The sequence below is a fragment of the Ambystoma mexicanum genome, chromosome 11 (assembly GCF_040938575.1).
Source record: "Ambystoma mexicanum isolate Mex_15411 chromosome 11, UKY_AmexF1_1, whole genome shotgun sequence".
In the NCBI taxonomy this organism is placed as follows: Eukaryota; Metazoa; Chordata; class Amphibia; order Caudata; family Ambystomatidae; genus Ambystoma; species Ambystoma mexicanum.
In genome coordinates, this window is record NC_090934.1 from 1,102,875,778 (window position 1) to 1,102,903,776 (window position 27,999).

General features: G+C 49.3%; 1 protein-coding gene across 10 annotated transcripts in view; it reads right to left on the bottom strand.

The window, feature by feature from the left end:
• Positions 1 to 27,999, bottom strand: part of HERC1 (HECT and RLD domain containing E3 ubiquitin protein ligase family member 1) — a 3,379,312-nt gene that overhangs the window by 2,814,522 nt on the left and 536,791 nt on the right. For all 10 annotated transcript variants that reach the window (XM_069624399.1, XM_069624403.1, XM_069624396.1 and 7 more), the window contains exons 13-14: positions 20,458 to 20,583; positions 14,326 to 14,547 (exon numbers count right to left, since the gene is read on the bottom strand). In XM_069624399.1, coding sequence (XP_069480500.1) covers positions 14,326 to 14,547; positions 20,458 to 20,583 — 348 coding nt within the window. The remainder of the gene's footprint in view (positions 1 to 14,325; positions 14,548 to 20,457; positions 20,584 to 27,999) is intronic.

Here is a 27,999-nt window from a genome sequence, read left to right on the forward strand (position 1 = left end):
CCCCATCTGTCGGAAACCTGTGTCGGCGATGTCCAGGGCCACTGTAATGGCATGGTAGGAAGCCACCTCCCCTTCCTGGAGGAGGGAGATCGCCGCTACCAGTTTGTTGTTAGGCAGGAAGCCCTGAATCAGGGCCAGTTTTTACCAGAGCTCTTCGTCGTACCTGGCCAGATCGCCAGTGCATTGGCCGCCTTGACTATCGACGCCTGAGTAGATGAGCCTTCTCCCCATGGCGTCCAACTTCTTTCCCTCGCTTTTCAGAGGGACGGAGGACGAAGACGAGGTGTTAAGATTATCTCTTCCTAGCAGCCACTGATACAGAGTATGGCGACTGTTGCAACCGTAGGCACCTGGGTACGGACTCCAGTACCCAGTATGTTTTCTCTAGTCTATCGCCCTTGGCTGGGGCTGTGGCTAGGTTCTTCATCAGGGGCAGGTCAGGCCCCACTCCTACATGTCATCCAGGAGGGGTACCACCATGATCGTCTTTCTCCTTGCCTCTGGTAGAGGAAACTCATTTGGTCTCTTTGGGCTGGAAGAGCTTGGAAGCTCTGGAGACCATGGCATAAAAATGACCTCACCTCATCCGGAGGAGATGCCCTTGCAGGGTCGAGTTGCCCAACATGACAATGTCATCGTTGTCCCTTTGTCTGTCCCAGTGTCCTGGTTGGGGGAAGGTGAAGAGGTTTATGAGGTGGTGCTGGGGGCATCCTCTTCTGAATTTCCGACACCAACGTGGGCAGGGTTGAGTGTATGTCCAGCGATACATCGCTTGGAGTTGGTTCGGCATGGCGACTAGGCCCTGCACATCCCGCACTTCCGATGTCTTCCCCCCATGTCCTTATGGATCGTGTATATAGACTCCTGGTCTTCCTTGTCCGAGGAAGAAACATCAGTACGAATTATCCTGAGAACTCCTCGCCCCCAACCTCCCCCTTTTTGCATCCTGAGGGTCAGATTCAGGCTTAGATTTCCGGTGTCCTCTCCATGGCCTTGGTGGAGGCCTTCCGCATCGGAGGTAGGGACATTCTGGGCGCAGCCATGGCTACCTTGTTCGGGTCAGCCTCTTTGGCTTTCGAGAGAGCGGCCGCTACCATCTCGATCATCAACGGTGATGATTTTTCCTGAGCCGCCCCATTGTGGAACCCGCTTGCACGACGACCCCAATGGAAACTGACTCGCTGTGCTTGACCTTGTCTTGGGCCCCCACGGATGGGGTGCCCTGCCCCCTGCAGCAGATCTTTACGTTGCACCTTGTATGCCTCCTGGGTCGCTGCTGACATTTATCGGGCTATTGATGCCTTGGAGGCCTGCTGCCCAGGTCTAGAGCCTCTGAATGGTACAAATAGTGCCTCCATTTTAGGTAAGGTACCATCGGGCCGACATGCGCCGAGGACAGTTCTAGGGCACCGATGGACGGTGTTCTCAAGTCTGCAATAGAAGAAAAAAGTTAGATAAACTACTGGGGTAGCACGTGGAATTACGAGGCTAGACCTCACCCAGGAGCGCTGGTGGAGCAGTCCGTTCCGGTCGAAAAGGGGACTGAGGTGTGGCGCCGGTGGCGGCGTTAAGGGATGCCTATACAGGACAGAGAAAAGGGGACGGGACGTAGGAGTATTTGTTATTATTCATTAGGGAACTTTGCCCATTAGTACTGCAGCTCAGAGCTACACAGTTAATGGGGAGCATGATTTTGTTTGTTTTTGTTTATTTATTTGTTGTACGCGCCCGACCCAGAGGTATCAGGGCGCAGGAGAAGAGTACGTACAGCTTAGTTACAGATGTTACAGAGCAAAGGTAAGAGCAGATTCCGCGGTGTTACAAGATGAGGGTCAAAACAGTCTATAACAGGAGTAGGGAAATGCTTGTGTATACAACATGTCATTATTAAACATATCTATATCAAAATACAATACATGCAAGTAATGGCTGAGTTAGTGCAGTAAGAGTGTAGGTTACATATCTTTCTCTATAAGCCATTTAATTGTGTTCTTTCTGAATTTGATAAATGTTTGGTCAGATATGAGTGTGTGTGTGGTAGGGAGTTCCACAGTTGTGCTGCTCTAACTGGGAAACTGGACCCTCCAATGGTGGACAGGTTAAATCTTGGCACTTGGAGATAGTTAGGGTTGGCTATTCTTGATGGTCTAATGAAGTTTTTGATCAATTATACGTTTTATTGATCATAAAAGCCCTTAAATATTTTAGAGGCCCGGTCTAATCCGGAGATGTGGGCACAAATACTTTATTACTTGTTGGTAGATGGCAGGAGGTCTCATCCCATCTAGTTGGAGGACCTCCATCTTGATTGCAGTCTTTAAAAAGGGCATGAACAATAACCCATCCAACTACCGGCTGTTGTCCATGTTGGACAGCAGTTCTAAAATATTTGCCTCTATTCTTCAAAAAAAAAAAAAAAAAAAAAAAAAAAAAGCTAAACATGTGGGTAGGATCTAACCAGTTGTTGCATAAACGCTAAACTGGTTTCCGCAAGAATCATTCCACCTTGCATAACATCAGTACTCTTAAGCGCGATATCGACTGCAATGACCGAGGGTAAGACTTTATACATCCATTACATTGACTTTTTAAAGACTTTTTAAATGCAGTCAATCGTTCCCGGCTCTGGGCAAAATTGACAGAATGGAAGATCAACCGTCAATTATTGTATTTTATCCAGTCGCTGTACACGGACAATGGTCAGAATCCGCATCGACCGTAAGGGGGCATTTGACTCAGCCGATAGTGACCCATATTTGACTAAAACAGGGCTGCGCGCTCACCCACATCTTATATAATTCATACACCTCAGATATGGTGCAGGCTATTTGTCGGGTTCAAAACCTTCCACCCTCCATCGGTGGAGTGCATCCCTTGGCTTAGCTATGCGGATGACACGATTCTTATGGCTCAGACCCTGATTGGTCTGTAGCGTTCTATTACAGCACTGACGCTTTCCGCTAGCCAAAAGGATCTCATAATAAACATTGCCAAAACTAAAATTATGCAAATTAGGTCTGGTGTTAAAGCCGATGCTTTTGTTTGGAGACTTCGATTCTACTCCGATAGTAGTGGTGAGGAACTACTTTTACCTGGGTTTTACTTGTTAGGCAGAAACCTGGGCAGTTCCCTTAGGGACCACTGCAAAAAGTTTAAGACTACAGGAGTAAGCAGTAAACCCAATTGGTAGCAGTCTGCACCACCCAGATTTACCTGGTAGCTGTGGCTGAGCAGTCAGACTTCTCTCAAGAAGAGTTAGGCAGTATATAGAGTATACACAATAGGGCTAACAATACAGTAGCACAAGCAAACACTGACCAGAACTTTGGTATAAAAGTATCTAATTATTTATTTAAAAAAACACTTGTAAAAATACACTGGCACTAATATGTCAAGCAAGTTCAAACAGTTACTATAAGTATATACACCTCCCTAGTTAATTATTCGACAAGTCTAGGTTAAGACACCACTTATTTAGCAAAACAGAGGTGAGCGCGTAACCGTAGATGGCACTCCAATAATTTCTTTAAAAGGGAGACAAGGCAGAATAGGAAAAACACACAGTACCAATACGTTTGAAACCACAGCAAGTCAAGAAAGGCAGGGTCTACTGTAGAGGGAAAAGTTCATAGGCCAGGCCCCCTCTTGGAGAGAGCAAGGCAGAATGTGCCCAAGATCACACAGTAGAAATGCACTCAAAGTCTTTGCAGAAAAGTCAAAAGAGGTTGGATCAAGTCAGAAAGGTAATGTTAGCAGGTCCGAGGTCACCCCAGGATAGAGAGTCAAGGATTTACGGGACACCTTGGACCGTCTGTTTCAAGGGAGACCAGGCGGGACACAGTACCTGAAATGGTGAGAAAGATCCAGCGGGGGCAGTTGTTCCTGGCAGCGGGTGCAAGTCGGGGCTTCGCCCAGGGGAAGAGAAGATCTCAACGTGGAGGAAAGCTGGAAGTAGTTGCACTGCCAGGGAATAAACCAGCCGCAGAGTTTCCCGGTTAAAAGGTACTAACCTTTCATTCGCGGTAGTGGTGACGCGTGGCTATCCGGCCGCCGTGGTGCTTGGCACGGGCAATTAGACCACGAGACGATCCAGGAAGGCGAAAAAGGCGTACTGGTTGGTCCCACAAGCTCAAAGGGAAGAAGACTCTCCTGGAAGAAGATCTCCTCTGTCGTCGGGAAAGTGGTGAGTTTCGTACAGCAGGGCTCCACCGTGGTGGCGTCGTCGTAGATGGCTCAGCTTCTCCCCTCTTCGGATTCTTTAGGTCCTGTGGCGACTTCTGAAGTTCCAGTCCCCAAAGCCCTGCTTTTATGCAGCACAACCCCCATTCATCAGCCTAGCTGTCACTCAAACATGCTAAGTGGTGAGCCGGACGGCTCACCACTGGGCCAATCACGCAAGAGTGCGACTTGAGTTGCCAAGGCAACTCAGTCCAGGGTGCATAATCCCCCTCCCACACATCCCGTTGACCCCAGACAGAGTGGCACCATTTGGAGGGCTTCTGTGGAGAAGCCCGCCAAAAAGTGGAACAAAGGGCTCGACTTGGGTTAGAGTTTCAGATGCAAACACAAACGCCATTTTAAAACCGAGTCCTGGCAAAAAGACCCAACCGGGGAAAAAATATTAAATAAATAACCCGGCGGTATCTTTAACATTGCACCAAAAAGTGGTGTGCGTTTAAAATGAATGGGAAAATCCCATAGGAAATATTCCGGTGGAATATTTTGCGTGGTATCCACTGCCACCAGCCAGAAACTCGACAAGGGGGGACTGGACAGTTCCCCCTTGAAAGACAGACCCAGGGGTAATCGAATTACCTCTACCAGTACTTCCACAATATGATGGTTTGTACTGGTTCTGTTCACAATTTAGGACTAGTTAAGCCAATGGTGACTTTACATGCCGTGGGAGACAGTCAGTCCCAGGGTATGGAGTCTATGTTTGGGGGTCACTATGACACCCCTGTGTTACTGCACTGAGGGTGCTGTGTAACACATACCAAAAACACATGAAGCCCTATGGAGTAAAAGAACCCATAGCCCATAAAACACATTACATAGTCAAAGGACATTCTCAAATAATGTCTAAGAGTGGGAGAAAGAGAGTCTCACTCTTAGCAGGAGAAAAAAATAACCCCCAAAAAATCCAGCAAAGCTGCTGGGGGACTCACTGGGTTTGGGAAATTAGCCTTCACACAGAATTCTCCCTAACACTACTATTAAGTCTCCTCTTAGTAATCGGTTCTATCTTGAGTTCTTTTTACCTAAAATCATGAGAAAAGTGGCTGGTGTTAAGGAAATGTATCTGTACGCATGGAGGTGGGAGCCTGGAAGGTATAATTACTGTCTACCACACTTCAATTATCCCTGGGATTCTTTATGGTATAGTCTTTCTACCTGAGGATAAGAATTCTTAGTTAGAAGGTAGGTCAATTGTGTGAGTCACCCAGTTTGTACCGTTAGAGGCTCTTAGACTGGAATTGGGTGAACAATCACTTCAATCACTATAGCTGATCTCCAGGTGTAAACTTTGGCATACCATATTGTCTGCATGAGAGGGCTTGCTCTTGTCACTGGTTGCCAAACTGCCCTTGACTGCCACAAATACCTTTATGGCATGTCTTCAGAGATCCACCTATTGTCATCTGGCTCTGATTGCCATGACGTTAAGTGAATTGTTGTATTTCCCCAACGCCTTACAATCATTAAAAAATAAAACTGACGTATGGTACGCGGATTCGATTTAGCCTAAGCTACAGTCGGTAAATGAAAAAAAAATAAAAATAAAAATGTATATACGCAGGTCAGAGTTGTACTAATCTGCTCTGTTCGCACTTGACGAAAACCGTTAATTTGCAATTAAGGCGTTTTATTACCCATCTAAGATTTGACATTCTACCCACTTATGAACATCTGGGTAGATGGAGGGGGACTCCCTATGATGAAAGCGTATTGTTTTGCTTCTATTTTGGCCCAAAGGGGAGGGCACTAATACGTACGTCTCCCTGGCCCCTTTTCACAAAAATAGGTAATTGGACTCAGACTAGCAGAAGAAAAACACACATACCGCATATAAAGTTAATGGCTCATTACAGGCCTATATATATATATATATATATATATATATAATACATTACTCCCAGTAATCGTATTTCTGATGCTTGCCACTGCTTAGATTCACAGTATTAGAGTTTGTTTTTCGAAACTCGAAAATGGGCGTCGACACAGGACGAGCCAGTAATACTATCCCTAGTCTGACGTCCGCTGTACCCATGATCCCTCACGCGTCTAGGACCCTCAGATTGTATTTTTCTGACATGAGGTAGCATGAGGAGTAGCGCAAGTACAGATTATCCAAGCAGATAGAAAGATAAGACTACAAGCATCCAGGCGCCTTCTCTCAGGGGGGAGGAAGGGTGGGTTCCATGTGAATCTAAGCAGATACAAGCATCAGAAATACGATTACGGTGAGTAATGTATCCCTTCTGAGGCTTGTGGAATCTGCTTAGATCACATGCTGTGCATAGATTAGCAAGCAGTGTTAGAAGAAGGAGTTGGGATGTGAGAAAGGTCATGAGCAAATGTCTTAGAACCGCTGTCCCACTTGTGTATCTGTCTTGGAATGGGTGTCAATGCAGTAGTGCTGAGTAAAAGTGAATAGAGCTCCAAGTAGCTGCTTTGAAAATGGTGTCAAGGGGTACGTTTGCAATGAAAGCCAGAGTGGCCCCAATGCCTCTTGTAGAGTGGGAGTGGGCTCTTGGTGTGAAAGGCAGAGTCTTTTCAGAAAGGGAGTAACACAGCTGGATACAATTTATAATCCACTTAGAGATGGCACCTTTAGAGATGCGATCTCCCTCTCTGCCTGTGGCTATGGAAACAAACAGTTGGTCTGTTTTCCTTAGCGGTCTGGTTTTGTTTACATAGTATAAGACCGTCCTACGCACATCTAGGGTGTGTAGTTTCACCTCAGCCGAGCTTCGGGGGGGTCTTGGAAGAAAGCCGGAAGCTCGATGGACTGGTTAAGGTGGAATTTAGGTGAGAACCTAGGGTGTGTACATAAAACCAGTTTATCTTTATGAACAGTAAAGAAAGGATCCTGCACTGACAGAGCCTGAATTTCACTGACCCTTCTTATCGATGTAATGGCTACTAAGAAGGCAGTCTTATAAGTCAGGTGTTTGAGACTGCTTTTATGCATGGGCTCAAATGGGGGGCCCATGAGTTTAGATAGCACCACATTAAGGTCCCATCCTGGTCGTGGGTTCGAAATTGGAGGGTGAAGTCTCTTTACTCCTTCCATGAAGGCTTTAACCACTGGTACTTTCCACCACAACACCTTGTTATGGGAGTTGGTGTATGCTGACAGCTGCCAGGTGTAACTTCAGTGAATTAAATACCAACCGTGCGTCCAGCAGCTGGAGCACGTAGGTGACAATAGTGGAAGGAGTGCAATCAACTGGGTTGATTTGCCTATTCTGGCAACCAGATAAATCTTTTCAATTTGTCAATGTAGCAGTGCCTCTTGTTTGGCTTCCTAGATTCTTTTAGGATGTCCATACATCTCAGGTAAATTGAGATGTCCAAACTCTATGACCTCAGGAGCGATGCTGCCAGGTTCGTCGAGTTGGGTTGAGGATGCACTGTCTGCCCTCGGTGCTGGGACAGTAGGTTGTACCAGCACGGGAGTTTGATGGGTTCGCACACCGCTAGTCTGCGTAAGTGTGGGAACCACGGTTGCATCGCCCACATGGGAGCAACTAGGACGAGCGTCATCGATTCCCTGTGCATCTTGTTGACCACCTTCCTGACGAGAGGGGTTGGTGGAAAAACATACGCAAACATCCCAGATGAGTTCATCCACAGGGCGTTCCCCTGGGAGTATGGTTGAGGGAACCTGGATGCGAATCCTGGGGACTGTGTTTTCGCTTGTGGCGAATAGGTCTATAGTGGGGAAACCCCACTGAGAGAAGAGATCTTCTACGATTTCTCTGTGTAGACACCATTCGTGTTCTTTTGGGAGGGGATCTCTGCTGAAAGCGTCCGCCAGAGAATTGAGATCCCATGGAACATGTTGAGATGACAGGTAGATGTTCCGTCTGAGTGCCCATATCCAAATTTTCTGGGCAAGCTTGGACAGATTCGGCGAACGAGTCCCTCCCTGCTTGTTCAGGTAAAACATTGCTGTTGTGCCGTCGGTCAGGATCTGTACCGACAGGTTCAACAGGTAGGGCTCGAACGCTTGAAGCGCTCTGAATACTGCCAGATGCTCTAGCAGATTGGTATGATTCTTGGCCACTGAGTGAGACCAGAGACCCTGAGCTGTGTGGTGGTGAAGGTGTGCTCCCCACCCTGACAGGGATGCGTCTGTTGTAACTACAGCCTGTACCTCGGGATCATCGTAAAAGGGTTTCCCCTTTCACAGTTTCTCTTGTCCACCAGTGAAGATTTTGTACAAGTGTTGGTGAAACGACCACTAGATCGTCCCACTGACCACTTGCCTGAGACCACTGTTTCGCCAACCATTCTTGCATGGGACGCATACGCGTGTGGGGGACCAGGTAAATGCATGACGCCATCATGCCCAGCAAACGCATTGCTTTGCGCACCGTTATCTGGCGACCGGCCTGATATAGTGGTATTTGCAGCAGTAGATTCCAAATTCTTTCCTCTGATGGAAAGGCCAACCCCTCTTGTGTGTTTAGGACAGCTCCTAGGAACTGTTTGGAGGTGCTTGGCACCAGACTTGACTTTTTCTTGTTTATGGAGAAACCCAATTCGTAGAGGAGGTCGATAGTTCTCTGAATGTTTGATCTGCAAATGACTGGGGTCTCCCCCGTGATGAGCCAGTCGTCCAGGTAAGGTACACTGGGATTGCCTCCCTGCGTAGGTGTGCCGCCGCCACCGCCAGTACTTTGGTGAATACCCTTGGAGCCGAGGCTATACCGAAGGGCAGTACCTTGGTCTGGTAGTGCTGACTGTCCACCTTGAAGCGCAAGAATCTTCTGTGCGCTGGTAACATGGAAATATGAAAATAGGAATCTTTCATGTCCAATGTTGCCATGTAATCCCCTTTTTTAGGAGGGGATCACCTCTTGGAGAGTAGTCATGCGAAATGTTTGGGGCTTGACATACTTGTTTGCAGGCCGTAAGTCTAATACTGGGCGCAGTGTCAAATATTTTTTTGGCACAAGGAAGTAAATTGAATAAATACCCTTATTTACCTGGTGTCCCGGGACGAGTTGTATCGCGTCCTTTGCTAGAAGATTGGTGATCTCTTCGAGGAGGATCTTCAGGTGGTCTAAGGAATGTACCTTTTGACGTGGAGGGTGGTTTCGGGGACGCTCTAACAGTTCTATGCAATATCCTGCGGACACTGTGGACAGCACCCATCTGTCTGAAGTGATCCCTTCCCAAGCCTGGGTGAAGTTGGAAATGCGTCCCCCGACTGGGGATGTGTGAGAAGGGACCCTGAACGGAATGTCACTGTTTTGCGGGGGGCGTGCCGCCGCCTCTATTGGGGCTGCCTCTACCCTTACAATGTGCATTTTTGTTACCCCTGCCATAACTTTGGGTAGACTGCTGGTTGTTATTCCATGGTGTACCCTGCCCCTGGGAATAGTTGGAGCCTCTTTGTGAATTTTGGCCGCGTGGGCGACGAAAATTGCCATTCCCTCTTTGATTAGGGGGTTTGTTGGTTAACTGGCCAAGGGATTTGAGAGTCTCGTACTCATCTTTGGCATTTTTAATGCATCCTCTACCACCGTGCCAAACAGTAGATCAGCTCCACCGGTTTGTCTATTAAGGATGCTTGTGTCTCGGGTTTAAACCCAGATTGTCTTAACAAAGCATGCCTTTTGAGAACAGTGCTCCCTGCTATCAGTCTGCCGGCATTATCCGCAGCATCAAAGGTTGCCTTAAGTATGCAACCGGACACGGCTCTTCCCTCCGACGCAACCTGAGCCAACTGGCCTTTTAAAGGTTCCGGGGCGGAGTCGATGAGTGCCGCAACTTCTTCCCACTGATGGCAGTTGTAACTTGCCAGCAGGGTGGTGGAGTTGGCAATCCTTGCCTGGTAGGCGGAAGTGGAGGCTACCTTCCTTCACAACCCATAGATCTTTTTGCTCTCCTTGTCGGGGGGGGGAGCTTCAGACGATGGTGGTGTTCCCGCCCTCTTTCGGGTATTAGTCACTACCAGGGAGTCAGGTTTCAGTTGCCCCCTTATGTACAGCACGTCTGACTGGGCTGCCCTGAAAAGTTTTTCTATCCTGGGGTTTATTGCCCTGGTGAGGTTGGGATTGAGAAGGGAAGGGTCTATTCTTCTTTGTATAGACTTGAGAATAGGGATGGCCTGGGCAACAGGTCTCTTTTCTCCCACTAGTTCCTCGGCAAAGTCCCTCTCCTCCTGTGCTCCCTGAGTATCTATGCGAAAGTGTTCTGCCGCTCTAGACCAAACCTCATTTAAGAGGTTGGTTGTCAACAGGAGAGTTGGTAACCAGAGGTTCTTTGCCTACTGGGGAGTCTACTCTGTAGACTTCTGGGTCATCTTTGTCCTCCTCTTGGTCATCGTCATCCCCATAGTAATCCATCCCAGTTTGGTCGTCCAACGTGGCCAATTCTGGATCCTCATTTAGTAATGGATCCTCATCATACTGAGAGTATGGCTGTACGTAGAAAGGGTCAGAAGACCGACTTTGCGTTGGCGCCTCAACTCGAGGTTTCTTACCAAGGGGTTGGGGGTCCCTAGACCCTGAGGGAGTAGCCCCGTCAGGGGTTTAGGAGAGGAAGTGCTCTGGATTCTTGGCATAGAAGTCTGCTAGGGATGACATTCTAGACATAACTGTCTATATCCTCACTTGACCATTCTTTAGAGCTGGGGATTACTATTTCCTGGGAGGGTTGCCCTGCTATATCCTGACTGGACCTATGGCCTTGTGCAGGGGTCTTGGATAATTGTACAGAAGACTGTGACCTGTCTTTATGTTTCTGTGGTGCAGATGAAGGCTGAGAATGTTTCTTCTGCTGTTTTCCCCCTCCCTGTGAGTGGAAGAGTGCTTCCCTGGTGTTTTCACCTTTTCGGAGCTTTTCGACGTCTGGCGTCGAGATTCGGGGATAGTGTCCCTTTCCTTAGAGTATGGAGGTCGGGACACGGGAGCAGCCGTCACGCGGTCTGCTGACGCCGACTCCTGAAGTGCGGCCTGGGGATGGTGGTCGGCTTTATCTTCCGACGATCGAACCTTCCGTTACTTTAGTGAGCGAAGCACTCTTGGCAACTGTGGATGGTTGCCTGGGGTCATGCAGCGATCTTGATCGAGAACGCCCAGAGGACACCGATTCGGTGGACCGTTCGCTGTGTGCCTCTTTCCGGGAACTCAACACGCGCGTCGAGTCTCGGTTAGATTTAGAGTATTTAGTGGAAGTGGTGTGGGTAGCGCTCGTGTTGCCGGGGGTGTTCCCCATAGCTGCCCTGCCGGACAACCTTCCGAGTTCGGGGACTTGCGCTTGGCTGTCTCTCGACGGCACATTGCCCTCGCCGTCCGATAGCACGGCGTCGCTGCCACCACTGAAGGCGCCCTCCGCTTCCATGGCCTCTCGTTGCCTGGCGTGGTGGGCCCAACGTTTGATTGGACGGTCCTTTAGAGTCTTTGTCTCTGCAGTTCGCCTCGAGGTGGTCCCTCGGCAAGCAGAGGTTACAGATGGCGTGTGTCAACCCAAGGGTACTTGTGGTTGCACTTGGGGCAAAATTGGAAAGGGGTACCCTCCATACGCACCCTGTGGCAGCAGGCTAGTGTGTGTAGGAAAATAAAAGAAAATGTATATATAGAGTATGTACCACCCCCCCACTCTCCCTACTTGCAGGGCCAAGGCCAGAGGCCTTCCGAGGCCCAAAGTCCGTTGTGCAGCTCTCAACGGTTGTATTCTTCTCCGGGCCGGCGTCAAGCGTCGAACTTCGGTGACTCGACGTTGGGATGAAGAAAATGGGGAAATATGATCTTTTGCAAAATTATGGCTAAAGCCAGGGAACTCCGTGGGATGCTGCCGACCAGTATGGAGGAAAAAAACAGTCTGAGGGTCCTAGACGCGTGAGGGATCTTGGGTACAGTGGACGTCACACTAGGGATAGTATTACTGGCACACCCAGTGTCGCCGCCCATTTTCGAGTTTCGAAAAACAAACTAATATTCCGCAGCTTCCAGTAGATCTCGGCCTATGCACAGCATGTGATCTAATCAGATTCCACAAGCTTCAGAAATATATATATATATATATATATACACACACCAAAACATATAGATATATAGATAGAAATTAGAATATAGGTAACTTCACTGTTAGGAAAGAGGCAGAAGAAAACTTCATCTCGGCCACCAGCAACACTGCTTAGTCCCTCAGCAGGTAGGCAAAGAGATCACTGCGTCCAACGGGGTCTTTAGAGGCACGTCCTCCCTTTCAGCGAGACTGCATCACCCGTTGTTCAGCATCCAACTAACTTTCTCTGTGATGCCCTCTCCTTTATGGGGGCATTCCCCTGCCATTCCCAATTGAGTTCTGCCCTCGGCGGAAAAGCAGATCACAAGTCGAAGAGACAGAGGGTAGAAAAATCCAGTTAGAAGTGGAATAACCCAGCACACCTCTCTCTCGCATGCATTCCCAGACCCATTATCACGCACCTGCAGTGCGCTCCGACTCCCCTTCTGTATTCATCCTTCAATGGACAAAACAATAACTATTCTCTGCAGTTAGTCCACTCGCATAATATTTTCATGACCTTGCTCTGTTTTCCCTTCGACTTGCTCATTCTGTGAGGCCCGCAGAAACGCAGACTTTATTACTGTAATGGGAGATGAGTGTTCAAAATGGCTGCGCATCGACGCCATGTTATTCTGGCTCGCATTTTTCACACTACCATTACAGGTATGTAGGCTATGTTAGCGATCCATTGAAACCTCTTGTCATGTGCTCACATGTCCAATTTTGACCAAGTTATATAATAAGGGGTACGATTTTGGTTCCTCCGACCAATTGTGGAGTCATATTTATTGCGCAAGGTCAATTGTTGCAACGGCGGGGGCTTTTTATATTTGGAAAGAGATGTTGAGGCGGGCAGATAACGCAACTGCCAGCTGTCTGGTGTTATACGAATTTGATGATAAAGCTTTTATTTTGTGCATATGTACTTCATATAATGAAATGTCCAATAATGTTTTATATTTTAACGAAATATTAAGTTTTTGTATGTATCATGTGATGCAGAAGGTTGATTTCTTAACCAATGCATAATAAAAAAAATTTAAACAAAAGAAGCCTATCCTTTTACATCGGTTTAAACTTTAGCTTCCCTTGTCTGTGGATTAAGGCCATCTATGACAAGTACTTATCAGTGAAGATCTTTAAATGTTGAGGAGACCACTGAGAAAAGGCACCCCGGGATTAAGTGCGTCACAAGCAACACAACTGTCCCACTAGTGTTTTGCACTGAGGCATTACAGATGAAATGTGTGCGGGTCAGATGTGGGGAAAGGACTTGCAGGACACTTCTGGAATAGCACACAGAAGACACATGCCAGAAGGCCCGAGGGCACAGAAGGCCGGGGAGAAGAAATGAAAAAAAACTTGGAAAGCATGCCAAAAATTCAACACTACAGTGAAGGCAACCATGGAAAAGGGGACTGACTGTTGGCCCCCTAAGTGCAAGGAGCAACCACGCCCGAGCACAGGCATGCTTTCAAAATGTAAAGGATAAGAGACTTTTGCAGTACTATAGCCCCCAGTCCTCTCCCACTGGGGGGCAACAATACAGTATGGAGGAAAAGGGATGGGATGTTTGAGTACAAGTGGTGCTAGGCTTTTCCAACTGAACACAATTTTCTGTGAAGACCAGATGCAGAAGCCAGATTCCCAAGAAGATGGGAAGGAGGAGGGACGTAGACTATTATGGAAGAGAGAAAGAATAAAGAGAAAGAAAACTGTAAGATAAGACAGCTGTACTCACCAAGGCAGGCAGTTTTAAGTGGGGGTAATTGAGCTAGAAAAACAAGTTGTCTGCAGAAGACAACATACCAAAGTGCTGTCCCTTAGTCTCCCAATGTGAGAAAGCAGGTGGATGCTCTGCCAAGAATAGTTGAGTAAAATGGACACAACAGACATACTTAACAGATGGATTGGGGAATTTGTAATCTTAAAAACTCAAATCATGATTATAACTTCAACCAGAGAATTACTTAAAAACAAAGCTCAAGTTGAAAGAAAGTTAGTAAAGGTAAAGTTGAGTAGCTTAATATGAAAAAAATGAAAGACCAAAAATACAAGCACAACAGAAATGAGGCTTACTGTGTAAAATCCTAGATTCCGTAGCAGAGTTTTCATTAGAATTTCAGCCAGATGAGTGTCTGGATTGCTTCCTTGAGTAGCATATTGTTGATCAGGGGTTATTCCATAGCTAAGGCATAATGTTGAAACCTCAACAGCATCGGGCGGTGAACTATAGCCAAGGAGGGAAGCCACATGCGTATGATCCTGCAAGCTAGTCAAAATGATGTCCAGCTGCATTCTCTGTAAAACAAATGCAATAGTACTTTGAAATAAAGTAAAATACATATTTAAATCCATCAACTTGAATATCAGTATGGCTATTCTAAGAATTACTAAGGAAATTATAAGTTACTCACCATAGTGACTAACGTACTCTTAGTCCTTAGTCCCCTTTCCTCCATACTACATGGGCGTCGCTTCCAAGGGACGGGAGACAACATTTTTCACCAGAAAAAACCTTCTTCCCCTTTAAATTTAGAGTCGCGCAAGGGTGCAGCCCTGGGAGCATGCGCTGCCCTGACGCCGCATTCCGGCGCCTCACCTCAGTCCCCATAGACGCGTCACAATAGATTAACATTGCCTAATGACACCAGTTTTATTAGGGGGGAGGATGTTGGGACATATGGAGGAAAGGGGACTAAGAGTACCTTAGTCACTAAGGTGAGTAACTTATAATTACTCCTACATCACGTCCCCTTTCCTCCATACTGCATGGGCGATTACAACTGAATGTAGCCCCAGGGTGGAGAGTAGACCCTCCTTGAGCTAACAGCATTCTAAGAACAGCCTGTCCGAAAACCACACCTGATTTTGAGCCGACATCCAAACAGTAATGCTTGCAGAAAGCCGAAGGGGTGGCCCAGGTGGCCGCCCTGCTTATGACCTGCTAGGGGACATGCCGCTGAAAGGCGATGGCAGTTGTCTTGGCTCTGATCACGTGGGCATGCATGTTGGCCGGAGGTGGCTTATGCTGTCCCTCGAAGGCTTCTATGATGGCCGAGACCATCCACCCGGGTATGGAGGCCTTGGATGCCGGATACCCCGGTCTTGAACATCCAAAGGTAACGAATAAAGCATCCGACTTGCAGAAGCTCTTCGTCCTGTCCAAGTAGAATTTCCGTGCACGCCCAACAGCATGGCAGTGCCGAACTCTCTGCGCCTCGTCTTTAGGCTCAGCAAAAAACGTGGCCAGCACAATTTGCTCGTTCAGATGGAATTGTAAAGGCACCTTAGGCAAGAACATTGGGTGCGTTTGCAGGACTACCATGTCCTTGTGAAACGTAGTGTATGGCTCCAAAGTGACCAGCGCCTGAATTTCGCTGATTCTGCGAGCTGAGGTGAGGCCAACTAACAAGGCCGTCCTAATGGTGACGCCTGATGTCCGCGGACGCCATAGGTTCAAATGGATTGTGCGCCAGGGCACCCAAGACTATATGCTTCTTGATGGGTGGGTAGAGCCTGGCGAGACCCGTCAAAAGTTTGACAATCGGGTTGGAAGACGAAAAGCTCTCAGTTTCTGTAAGCCCCAATGGCTGCCAGGTACCACGCTGTGATGGCTAATTTCTCTAGTGCAGGGATGAGGACCCACCCCCTGCTATGCCAGAAGATGTGCTGGGCCCATCGGCAGGCTAATGGGAGGCCTCTACGAGAGGCTGAGCAGCTCGAAAAACATGGCCTGACTGGCCACCATGGAGCTATTAGGCTGATGTTGAGGAGGCGCAACTCCTTGATCTTGCATATCACCCTGTGAATCAAGGGAGTGGGTGGAAAGGCGTATGCGGTCATCCCGTCCCACCGTATCTGAAAGGCATCGCCCAGGGAGCCCGGGCCCTAACCTTGCCAGGAGGCAAACAGTTGGCACTTCTTGTTGCCCCGGAGGCAAAGAGGTCCAACTGGGGGTGACCCCATTTGTGAAAGACCTCCTGCACCACTAGGTCGTTCAACTGCCATTCGTAGTTGTCCGCTCCCAGTCTGCTCAGCCTGAGGTTGGATTCCCATGGCAGGTGGACCGCAGGGAGGTAGATGTTCTCTAGGGGCCATTACCATACGACGACTTCCAGCCTGCACAGTGGGGGGGGGGGGGGGAGAGAATCTGCTACCTCCCCGCTTGTTGATAGAGAACATGCTGGTCGAGTTGTCTGAATGAGGACGACCTTGCCCTCGATGACCTGAAGGAAGGCCCTCAGCGCCAGCCAGATGGCCTTCAATTCCAGCCAATTTATGTGGTACTCCTGCCGGGTCTAGGTGCCATGGTCGCAGAGGTCATCCAGAGTGGCCCCCCAACCCTTGAGAGAGAAGTCTGTGGTGATGGTGACCTGTGGTGTAGTTTGCCAGAAAGGCTTGCACGTCCTCAGGTTGCTGTCCCCGGACCACCAAGTGATGTCTGGGTGAAACGACGGAAGAACATTGATCATCTTTGACTGATGCCCCTGTGCCTAGTTCCAGGATGCTGCAAAGTGCAGCTGTATCCTCCTCATCCTGAGTCTCGTGTGGGGGACGGCCAAGAGGACTGCTGCCATGAGACCCAGTAGGTGTTGGTACCACCAGGCCGAGGTCAATTCTCTGCTGAGTAAGTGCGACGTGGCTCTCTTGAGTGCCGTGATCTTGTCCTCCGAGGGAAAAACTTCCTCGGAGCACGTGTCCCAAATGAGGCCCAAGAAGGTCAGTCTATGCGTGGGCTGCAGCTGCGACTTCTTGAGGTGGAGTGAAAAAAACAGCTCAGTGTGTTCATAAGAGCGTGGGAAGTATGGTGCACTGCTTCTGGAGATGAAGCCCTGATGAGCCAGTCGTCTAGGTACGGGTAAATGTGGTGGCCTTGCGACCTGAGAAGGGCCGCCACTGTGTTCATCAGCCTGGTAAAGACCCTGGGGGGCTGAGTTGAGGCCAAAAGGAAGCACCTTGTATTGGAAATGGTAGCCCATGATCCTGAATCATAGAAAGGAACAATGAGGCTGCCAGATCGGGACGTTAGGTACGCGTCCTTCAGATCCAGGGAGCACATCCAGTCCCCCTTGCACAACGCATCGGCTATCAAGGCTGGCGTAACCATCTTGAATTTTTTTAGAGGTAGGGAGAGGTTGAGGGTGGAAAAGTCCAGAACAACCTCTCAGGCCTGCCTGGTTCTTTTTATGAATGGGAAAAATCCTGGAGTAAAAGCCCAAGCCTCGCTGGGAGGGTGGGACTTCCTCTACTGCCTGGTTCTCGACGAGCGACAGGATCTCCGCCAAAAGAGTTGCTGTCCCAACCTGTGAGAGGGGAGGAGGGAGGAGAGGGTGGGATAGGGTGGTGATACCCCGTGGAGACTACAGAGAGGATCCAGGGGTCTGGGAAATTCTGGCACCAGAAATGTGCAGGGAGGGCAAGCCTGCCCCCCAATGGAGACACGTGGACCCGGAGGGGTGCGTCATACCTTCTTTCCCTCTGAGGCGGCTGGGCGGAGGAGGACTGGAAAAAGCCCTTACTCCCCCCCCCCCCTCTTTTTATTGTTTGCGCCGATGCTGGGACGGCGAACTGTCAGGCTGCCTGGACCTCCACTCTTGGAAGCTGCGGAACTAGGCCCCTTCTCAGAGCGCTGCTGTGATTGGGTGTACGGTTTGGGGGTGGCCTTTGTAAGGATGGATAAAGACTTGGCCGTTTGAGAGCGGTTTTTCTTTTTATCCTGCTCCTCGTCCGTTGTGGAGTGGAAGAGATCACCCCCTTCGAACGGAAGATCTAGTATGCGTTCCTGGACATCCGGAATGAATTTCGTAGCACGGAGCCAGGCTGTTCTTCTCTTCACATGTCTGTGGCAATACAGATGGCACGGCCAGAGCTGTCAATGTGGGCCACAGTGGACTCCATGATGACCTGTGCCACAATCTTGGCCTCTGCCAATCCGGCCCTGAATCGTTATTGGCTCTGCGCCGGAAGTGCTGGGAGGAAATCCGCAATATCCCGCCAGAGCTTCTGGTCAACAGCTGCCAGCATGGCATCCGCATTGGCTTGACGCAGGTGCAAGGACGCTTCCTCCCGTACGCCTCCAATATCTTCTCCTCCTTGCCTAGCAGCGTAGGAGAGGAGGCGGCTGAGGACGTCTGAGGCTTGGAGTACAGTGATGCCGCAGCGATCATCAAGGAGTTTGGCTGAGGATGGGCCGATAGCAAGAGTGTATCCCCCTCCATCTGCCTGTACTTGGCAACCAGGCGTTTATTCATCGGCTGGGCTGAGTGGGGGCTTGAGCCAACCCTTCTTGGCAAAGGCAACTACGTCCTTCTGCATTGGGATCCCTGTTCTGGCAACAGGACAAAGCATCAGGACTTCCGCGAGGACCCCCCTCTGCTGGTTGCTCTTCCTCAGGCTGAGGAAGGCCCAATTACTCTGCCAGCCCTGCCAGACGTTTGTGGAATGCCTTGTGTTCGTTCACCTGTGGATCTAGAGGGTCCGGCACCGGAGGGGGTTTGCACCGGAGCCGGGGGCTGGTACGGAACTGCCTGCGCATTCGGCTGGGGGGAGGGGGGGTGTGGGGGGGGGGCGTAGCGGGCTGCTGAGGCTGAACAGGGACCGTAGGAGCCTGTACTGGGGCCCGAGGCGCCAGCGGGACAGTTGGAGGGAACAAGTCCCTGTTGGCATCACTGAGGATGACCCCATCTGTGTAGATTTCATGAGCCCGAGGAACTTTACAAAGAACCGGTCCTCAAAGGCTGGATTGGTGGTAGGCGATATTGACGGGGTAGCGGGCGACTGCTGGAGCCGTTGCATGCCATGCCCGTATGGGCGCAGCTGCAACCTGCCTTGCACAAAGGAAGGATAAGCTGTAGGCCACATACCTGGTTGACACCAGTCCCACCTCGACACACAGTCCTTTCCGCCTACCTTCCTTGGAGGGGCGTCAGCCCGATGTCTGGATTTTCAGGTGCGGCGGCCATCTTGTCAAGCTGCCTTCCACGTGCCTGCGTCGTGTTGCTTGGCTCACTGGGCCCAGCCCCATCCAGGACTCTGTGGATCATGAGACCTACCCCGTTCCTCAGGCAGAGGCCTGGTAGGCGTTTTGCCCTCAGCGGATCTGCTGGTAGAACTGCGTAAAGGCGCCCCCTCGGACATGTTGCCAGTACTAGGGTGTGGCCCCTCGGGTAACGACCCGGTAAAAGAACCTTCCAGCCCCTCAACATTGTCACCGGGAGGATCAACTGACCTCCTCGGCCTGCCAGCCGATAGCTGATGTAGCCTCTGTACTCGTGCTGGTATGAGGACCCGAGTGGTCCTTCCTGCGCGGTCAAGTCCTTGGGAAGGAGTCTCCCTTGCGGGGTGCCCTGGAAAAGAGCAGCCCTACCTTGGGCTTGGATCGATGATAGACTTAGTCCTTTAGGTCCTCTGGGGGCAATCTCTGGAAGAGCTCCCTGCACATGGCTAGTGTGTTCTTCAGAGACCTCGAGGAGAGCGTGTTGCATGCAGTACAAGCTTGCCAGCTGTGGTCTGGGCCAAAGCAACGTGAGGCAGAGGGCATGGGGGTCTTTTGTTGGAAAGAGCCCGTCACAGAATGGACACCTGCTGGACCCTGTAGAAGTCGACATGCGCCAGGGAGGAGCGAGACACCGGAGGATCAAGTACCTGAATGATAAAAAGACAGAAGAGAGGAAGTATCCGGGCGTGGAATTACATGGACGAAACCAAACCCAGGAGCACTGGTGAATTCAGCCCGCTCCCGTCGATGCGGAAAAGGGGACCTGGGTGTGGCGCCGGAGGGCGGAGTCATGGCAGCGCATGCTCCCAGGGACGCACCCCTGCGTGCCTCTAAATTTAAACGGGAACAAGGTTTTTTCTGGTGAAAAAGGTTCTGTCTCCCGTCCCTTGGAAGGGACGCCCATGCAGTATGGAGGAAAGGGGACGGGACGTAAGAGTACAATCGGTAGAATGATTATTCTACTCAGGAACTTCCCATTGGTGATCTACTCTGACTCAGTGTTCTGTATCACTCATATCCTGGTAATATCAATTTCTATATTAGGCACTGAAACTGTAAATGTATGTGAAACTAAGATTTCCATTGTAATACCTCTTTTACAGAAGTGACTCCCAAAGTTACATTTATTCATCCAATCATCCATTTCAAAAACTGTAGACTACTATATGTATATAAGTATATATATATTTCTTGAAATTGAGGCATCTTACCTGTCCCTTTGACAAACTTTCCCATCGATCAGGACCCTGTGGTAATAGTGAATGCAGCAATTCCATTCGCTCTCGTAATGGAGGAAGTAACATTGTGGCACCAACAGACAATGTCTCAATCACTACCTAATTGGGTACAAACACAATATGCATTAGCCATTTAAGTGGCAATGTCAGAAAAGTACATTTAGCATTAATTAATATTTAGTATTAGAACTCTGCCAAATGATAGAATTAGGTCATTCAATAACGACTATTGCATCCCACCACCCCCTTGCTGCCCCTCTACATGAAACATCAGTTACTAAGAAACTGTAATCAGAGATCTACACAGCAAGAATTAAAATGAAAACAAAAAAAAGCAGAGCATAAAAATGATAACCAATAAAACACCAATTAACTGAATTTATGTGAACATATTCAGATGTGCACGCGTCAGTTAGCACCATATTCCCTGCCATCTAGCATTATCCAGTCTTTTTCATTCATAGCATACCAGCAAAAAAAAAAAAACTGTAGCAATTATTTGGAAAGAATGGAAGCAAGACTATGTCAGTAAAAGAGACAACATAGTGACACTTTAATTTACTCTTGTGTCCTGTCCGTTATGATCTGTATTAAATGAATTAATTAGAAAGAAATCCTGGTTAAAGCAAGGGGGAAGCAAGAGAAAAACAGGTTTATCAAAAATGTTTCAATGAGTGTAAAAGTACTATACTGCATCTCTGACGATAGGCTCTGTACTTTTTCATATTAGTGAACCGATTTACTGCCACATTTTTACATATTAATCCGAACAAAGCCTCACACTGATGAGCCGCAAAAATCAATTTGCCTTTCAGTGGTAAGGTGCTCCCAAGACACCATGCCTCCTGTGAGATTTACATTGCATTGAAAGCAGTGTTCTTACCTTGTTGGTGGCAGAGAATACCTTAATTCATGTGGTGGAATTGCACCTGCAGAATCCCAAGGATATCCTAAAAGGCAATCCTTTCTTGGCTTGTTTTTGGACCTTTTGTATCATTGGTGGACTGGCCTTTGGCAAGCAACCGAGCATATGGATATTAGGCACGTACCTTCCCTCTATTCTGAAAGCTGTTTAGAAGAACAGCAGGCTGACTTAACAGCTGGATGATTTTAGCACCAAAAACTATTGTAGCCTATTTTCTATTTTGAGACTCAGTCTGTTCATACTGGTGTCTCGTGCTCCAGTTATCATCGGTTACTGGGCACCATTATACACCTGGCATGAATGCCAAAGTATCACACTCACAATTGAATGTAAAAGTTGTGTATACTGCGCACGCTACCAAACAAGTAGTTAAATAAGGCTTAAGCTACTTACCTATAACTATTGTTCTCAATCATGGGTCTGGCATGGATTCACATGCTCCTGAATAGTCCCCGTCATCAGGATGGGAATCCTCGGTAAAAGAAAAAACAGTTTCATTTTAAAACTATTTCTCCTCTAAACCAATCACTGCCCTCTGGGTCATACTGCCCCATCCAATGACAATCCTCTCCATAAGCTCCACCCCTGGTTGCCATCTTCAGATTTGGTAAGCATGCAAAGTGGCAGTATGAACCGAGAAGAGCCACAGAGGGGAAAGGAGGGAAGGTTTGCATGTGAATCCATGCCAAACCCATGCTGGAGAACAATAGTTACAGGTAAGTAACAAACCTTCTTCAGCATGCGGTCTGGCATGGATTCACATGCCCATGAATAACGATTACACAGCAGTACATATACACAACCACAGTAGGTGGCAAGGCTCAACAGATGCAATAAACACTCAGCTCTGGAACAGACTCACCTCAGATAAACAGGTTGTGCAGCACCACTTGGCCGACTCAGGACTCCTCCCTGGAATCCCTGTCGACACAGTAGACCCTTGTGAAGGAGTGCGTGGACCTCCCGTTAGGGAGAATTCTCCGAAATGTGCTAATTCCCTGTACCTTAGAGACCCCCAGCAACTTTGCTGGATTTTGAGGACTTGATTCTTTTAACCTGAAGCGAGTGAGACCCTTTTCCGCACACTCATGCTTTTTAATGTGATTTTGTACTCTGTTTCTTTTGGTTGTGGAGTCTGACAAACTCAATAGGCATTGCCTTTTACATTGTGCCACACAGCACCTTCAGTGTACTGACACAGGGAAGTCTTTCAGATTTCCCAAAGGTTTAATTACCTTATCGGGGATAAACTATTGTTTCCCAGAACAGTAAAGCGAAGTGAAATTGACTTTACTTACATTTGTAACTTTCTAGTCCCAGCACACACTATCTTACAATAGGGTGCTTGAGGGGTTACTTAGTATCCCTTTTTTTAAAAAAAAAATGTATTATTACTTGTATATAATCAAGAAACAGATTTTTACAAGGACTGATTCCAGATGGAGCGAATCTCATTTGCAGTGTGAAGAGGTTTGTCGGCAGTATTAGCCACAGTTTCAAGTTTCTGTAGATGACGGATCAGCGGCAGTGATTAGTATCCCTTTTGTCTAGCTTCTCATGTAACATTTTTATGTTACCCTTTCCTCACTGAATGGCTAGTGGCAGTGATTTACTTTTTACTGCCATTATGGGATTTTAGTGCGGGTTGCGTTCGCAGCCACGGTAAAGCACCCATGGGTGCCATTTTTGCAAAAATGGTCCCGGTCTTTTCTCACCATTTCTTTTTTGGAAAGGTCCTTCTTGAGATTTACTCTGCGCGCCAAACCAGGTTTGGTCCCTTTGTTCATTTTGCCTTTGGCGGAATTCATGAGTGAAGCCCGCCTCTGGCTCCAGGGTGTCTGGCGGGAGCAGGAGGCGAGGGAGGTGCCCGAAACTCCCTGTGCTTAGTCTCCAGGAGACAGGAATGCACTCTTAGGTGATTGGCCGGCTGGCTGTCTGGCAAGGACAGACACCGTGCTGGGTGACTGACAGCTAGGCTTGAATGAATGGGAGCAGGCTGCATAAAAGGCAAGGCTTTTTGTCTTGGAAAGCAGAGTCGACCACTGGACGAAGGAATCCGAATAGAACTTTAAGACGACGCATGCTGCAACTCCCGGACTGTTGATTTGCCCGGGGAAGCCCTGCTGCTGTGCTGAAACTCAAATTTTTAATGACAGAGAAGCTCCCGCAAGGACGACTTCTCCCTTTGAGTTGGTGAGACCAATCAACTCCAAAGTAAGCCACCTGGACATCCTCTCAAAGCTGGTCGATTATTCACTGCAGTCGCTGCTGGAACCGGATAGCCAGGGAGAGGAACACCATTTCGTGTGTATTGCTTTTAAGCTTGCCAAGCAGGACTGACCGAGCCTGAGCCCCCTAAACAGAGTGCGGGACCCTAGAGGCAAGGAAAGCCCATCTCGACAGCCAGGAACCGCAGTGTTGCCATTTGCAGTAGATGCAGGAAACACCGAACAGCCACTTGTTTGAAGTTTGCCGGTTGCGAGCAGTGACCGTCCCATTGCAATGCAGGAGGTCCCAGAAGTCCACTCTCTTGTTCCCACGACTGAGGCCCAGGAGCAGCGAGATCTGCAGAGCTGCACAGGAACAGAAGTCATCGGCTGCACTTTTTCTTCAACCTAAAGGTACTGTAAAGTCTTAGAAATCTTACCTTGTGTTATGTAGCCACTTGTCCTCGTTGGAGACTTGCTTGGTTGCATGTGTAGAGTTGCTGTCAGCTTCTTTACTTCACAAGCCTTATCAGCTGGTGGACCTACTTTGACGTACTCTACCAAGACTTTTTAAACATTGGAAAATACTTTCTACTTAACGGCAAGAAGTGCTTCAGTTCACCTTGACTTTTGCTAGTTTAGCATTGGCTGGCCTAGGCTCACTGAATGACACTTCTCTCTTCTGCTTATGTGGTTTGCCTTCCTTTCCGGAAAGGGTTAACTGACTTTGAATTGGGCGGTTGTATTTATTTGGATACTTGTTACTGTGAATCTCTGTGGAACTCCCCTACAGTTCACATAGACCCCTCTTGAGATGAGCCTCGCTGCTCCACACGCTACCAACCTGTGTAGTGAAGGCTTATACCAAAGGTTGGGTTTCTATTGCCGGGAGGCCAGGGTTGTTTAGTGCACCCAAAGGGTACTGCATACAATCTTGCCTAACACCTCCATGTAGCAGCCCCGCGGATATCGAGTAGGTGCAGACCAAAGAGAAACACTGTCATAGATGCAATGGCTCTGGTGGAGTGGGGTCTCGGACCGACTGGAGGCGGGCTGCTAGCCAGTCGTTGACAGTGCATGATGCATCTGGAGTGCCACCTCGAGATGGAAGCCTTCGACAAGGCCTTTCCCCGATTTACAGGTCCAAAGTTGAAGAACAACTGAGAAGTCTTACTAAAATCCTTTGTATATGTCAAGTAGAATTTGAAGGCATCAGCAATGTCCACCGAATGCAAGGCCTTCTCGGTCAGCGACGGCCGATTCAGAAAGAAGACTGGTAACACCAAAGGTTCATTGAGGTGGAGTTCCGACAGTACCTTTGGCATAAAGGTGGGGTGAGTAAGCAGTACCACCCTTATATCATGGAAAGACAAGCAAGTCTGCTTGCAAGACACGGTCTGAATCTCATCGACCCACCTGGCCGAGGTGATAGCCACGAGGAAAGCAGCAGTCTTCCACGAGAGATGCATAGGTTCGAAGGGAGCTCCCATGAGCTTACTTAGCACAAGATTGAGCTCCCAAGCCGGGGCAGAAGCCTTCACCGGTGGGAAAGTCCTGAAGAGCCCCTTGAGGAACTCCTTGACAAGCCTGTGAGAACACAGTAAAGATCTGCCCGGAGACCTGGTGTACCTGGAAATGGTGGCGAGATGCACCTTAAGAGAGGCGTGAGCCAGTCTTGCTCTGGCCAAGGAAACCAAGAATGGTAGAAGTTACTGAGCCGTGACACACAGAGTGGTAATCTTGTAAGCACCCGCACCACACAGAAAAGCGTTTCCATTTATGTCCATAGAACTTCAACGCTGACAAGGCTCTGGCCCAGGCCAGGATGTCGTTACATTCTGCGGGTAAGGCATAACCCCCAAACTCTAGAGCTGCAGGAGCCATGCCCTCTGGTTCAGAGACTCTGGGTCGTGAAGCAAAATTGCCCCCCCACCCCACCACCCACTTCTCTGGCGAGAAGGTCCAGGAACAGCGGCAGCTTGATGGATGAGCCACTGACAGACTTAAGCCCCGATACCAGATTTGCCTCGCCACGCCGGGGCGACGAGTATCATCCTGCAGTGGCCCTGACTGAATGTGTTCATCACACGGAAGAGGAGTCGAAACGAGGGGAGGTAAACAGGAACCGTCCCTTCCATGGAAGCAAGAATGCATACCCCAAGCTCCTCGGTTGACGGAACCTGCTGGCAAACCTATGGCACTTAGTGTTCGCCGTTGTCGCCAAGAGATCGTTCTGGGGATGGCCCCATTTGTTGCGATGTTCCCACTCGTGGAATGAACGCACTCTACTGAGCGAGTTGGCGATGGTGTTATTGACTTCCGCTAGATGAAACGGGAGGAACACGCCCTGACGAACAGCCCAGCGCCACAGGTGCTGGGTGGAAAGTGCCAGTGAGCGCCCCCCCCCCCGTTTCCGGATGTAGAACATGGTGGTGGGTGTGGTCTGTGAAGATCCTCACCACCTTGCCCTTCAACGACGGGGGAAAAGACTTCAGGGCCTAGAATACGGGCCTAAGTTCCAGAACGTTGATGTGGAGGTCCTTCTCCTCCGGTTGCCAGAGGCCTCTGTCGTGCAACTGTCCGGTGTGGGCTCCCCATACCTCTAGAGAGGAGACTGTGCTGACCGTCTCCTGGTAAGGGGGAACCTGAAACAGAGCTCCTTGGATTAAATGTGGCTGTACGCCCCACCACTGTATCGCCCAATGGAACTCATTGTTGAGCAAAATCTTGTTCACAATGTTCCCCAAAACCTGCATCCACCCCGCATCCAGGAGCTCTCATGTGAAGTCTGTACAGACAAACAAGGCTGATGCAGGGTGGGGGGGGGGGACATCATGCCCAGCAGATCCTGATGGACCAAACCGACGCCCTCTGAACAGACGACAAGTGCTGTACCTTGCCCCGTATGGCTCTCACCTTCTCCTCTGAGGGCGACGCCAAACAGGTCACCATGTTGAGTCGGACACCTAGAAACCACACGTCCTGAGATGGTGTCAAGCAAGACTTTGGATAGTTATGGAGAACCCCAATTCTGTCAGCAGATGTACGGTCTTCAATGTATGCTCTCCCGCTAGGGCGCCTGATGCCCAGTAGATGCAAATGTGCCGCCACTGGGCCCAGGCACTTCGTAAACACTCTCAAGGCTGATTTCAGGCCGAAAGGCAGAGCCCTGAACTGGTAATGCTGACCTTGAACTACGAACCATAGGAACTTGCGGTGTGTCTTGTGAATGGGGATTTGGAAGTAAGCGTCCTCCAGATCCAACAATGTCAGAAAATCCCCTTGCTGCAGCTGGACAAGCACGTGCTGCAGGGGGACCATCAGAACTTTTGGGACTTCAAGTACTTTTTGAGATAACGAAGATCTAGGATCGGTCTCCACCCACCCCCGCCGCCCCTCCCCTGGCCCCTGTTTTCTTTCGAACCAGAAAGGATCTGGAGTACACTTCGGGGACGGGTTCAATTGACCCTTTCTGTAACATGGCCCCATACCTCCTGCAGAAGCTGTGGCCCGTTTTGCTCTTGTCCCTGAACCAGCGGGCTACAAGGACACCTGCGTTGGAACTCCAAGGTGTGCCCCTGTTCGAGAGCGTCCAGCACCCATCTTTGCATGGTGATCTTTTCCCACGTTCCGATGAACTTTGCCAGCCGGCCTCCCACCAGGGTGCTTAGGTGGGGGCAAGAGGCCACGGCTTGTTCAGGCCTGCTTGGGGGTCGGAGCACTGTCCTGCAGCCAACGCCGCCGCTGTTCTTCGCTGTCTTGAGAGCGACCCCTGTACGCCTGAGGAAGAGGAGAGTGGAGGCTGTTGGTACAGCGTATTATGACCCTTGGTGCATCTTCCCGGTTTACCTCTGGAAGAACGAAAGGTCGATGGCTGTAGCTGCTGCAAAGTTCCTAAGTAGCGTGCCGTCTGTGTGTCGGTCTTCATCGCATGCAAAGATCCGTCGACCGTCTTTCCGAAGAGGTTCTCCCCGTCGAACGGCATATCCAGTGCCTTAGTCTGAACGCCCAGGCGGAAGTTAGTTGCCTTCAACAAACCTTGACGATGTAGGGATACCTCGTTCCCCATCTGGGGGAAACCCGTAACCACACTGTCCACTGCCACTGATGGCGTGATCCGAGGCCACCGCCCCCCTTCTGAAAGAGCTCCAGTGCCTCAACCATCTGGTCTTCAGACAGGAAGTCCAGAATAGGACACAACTTGAACCATAATTCCCAGTCGTAACGGGACAAGAAGTCTAGGACGTTAGAGGCCTGGATGGTAGAGACGGCTGTATACATTTTTCTCTTGTCTATTGCATCCAGCTTCTTCCTCTCCTGGTCCAGAGGTACTATGGCTGCCGACAGCGGGTTCGCTGAGCTCTGGCTGGCTGCTGCCAGGAC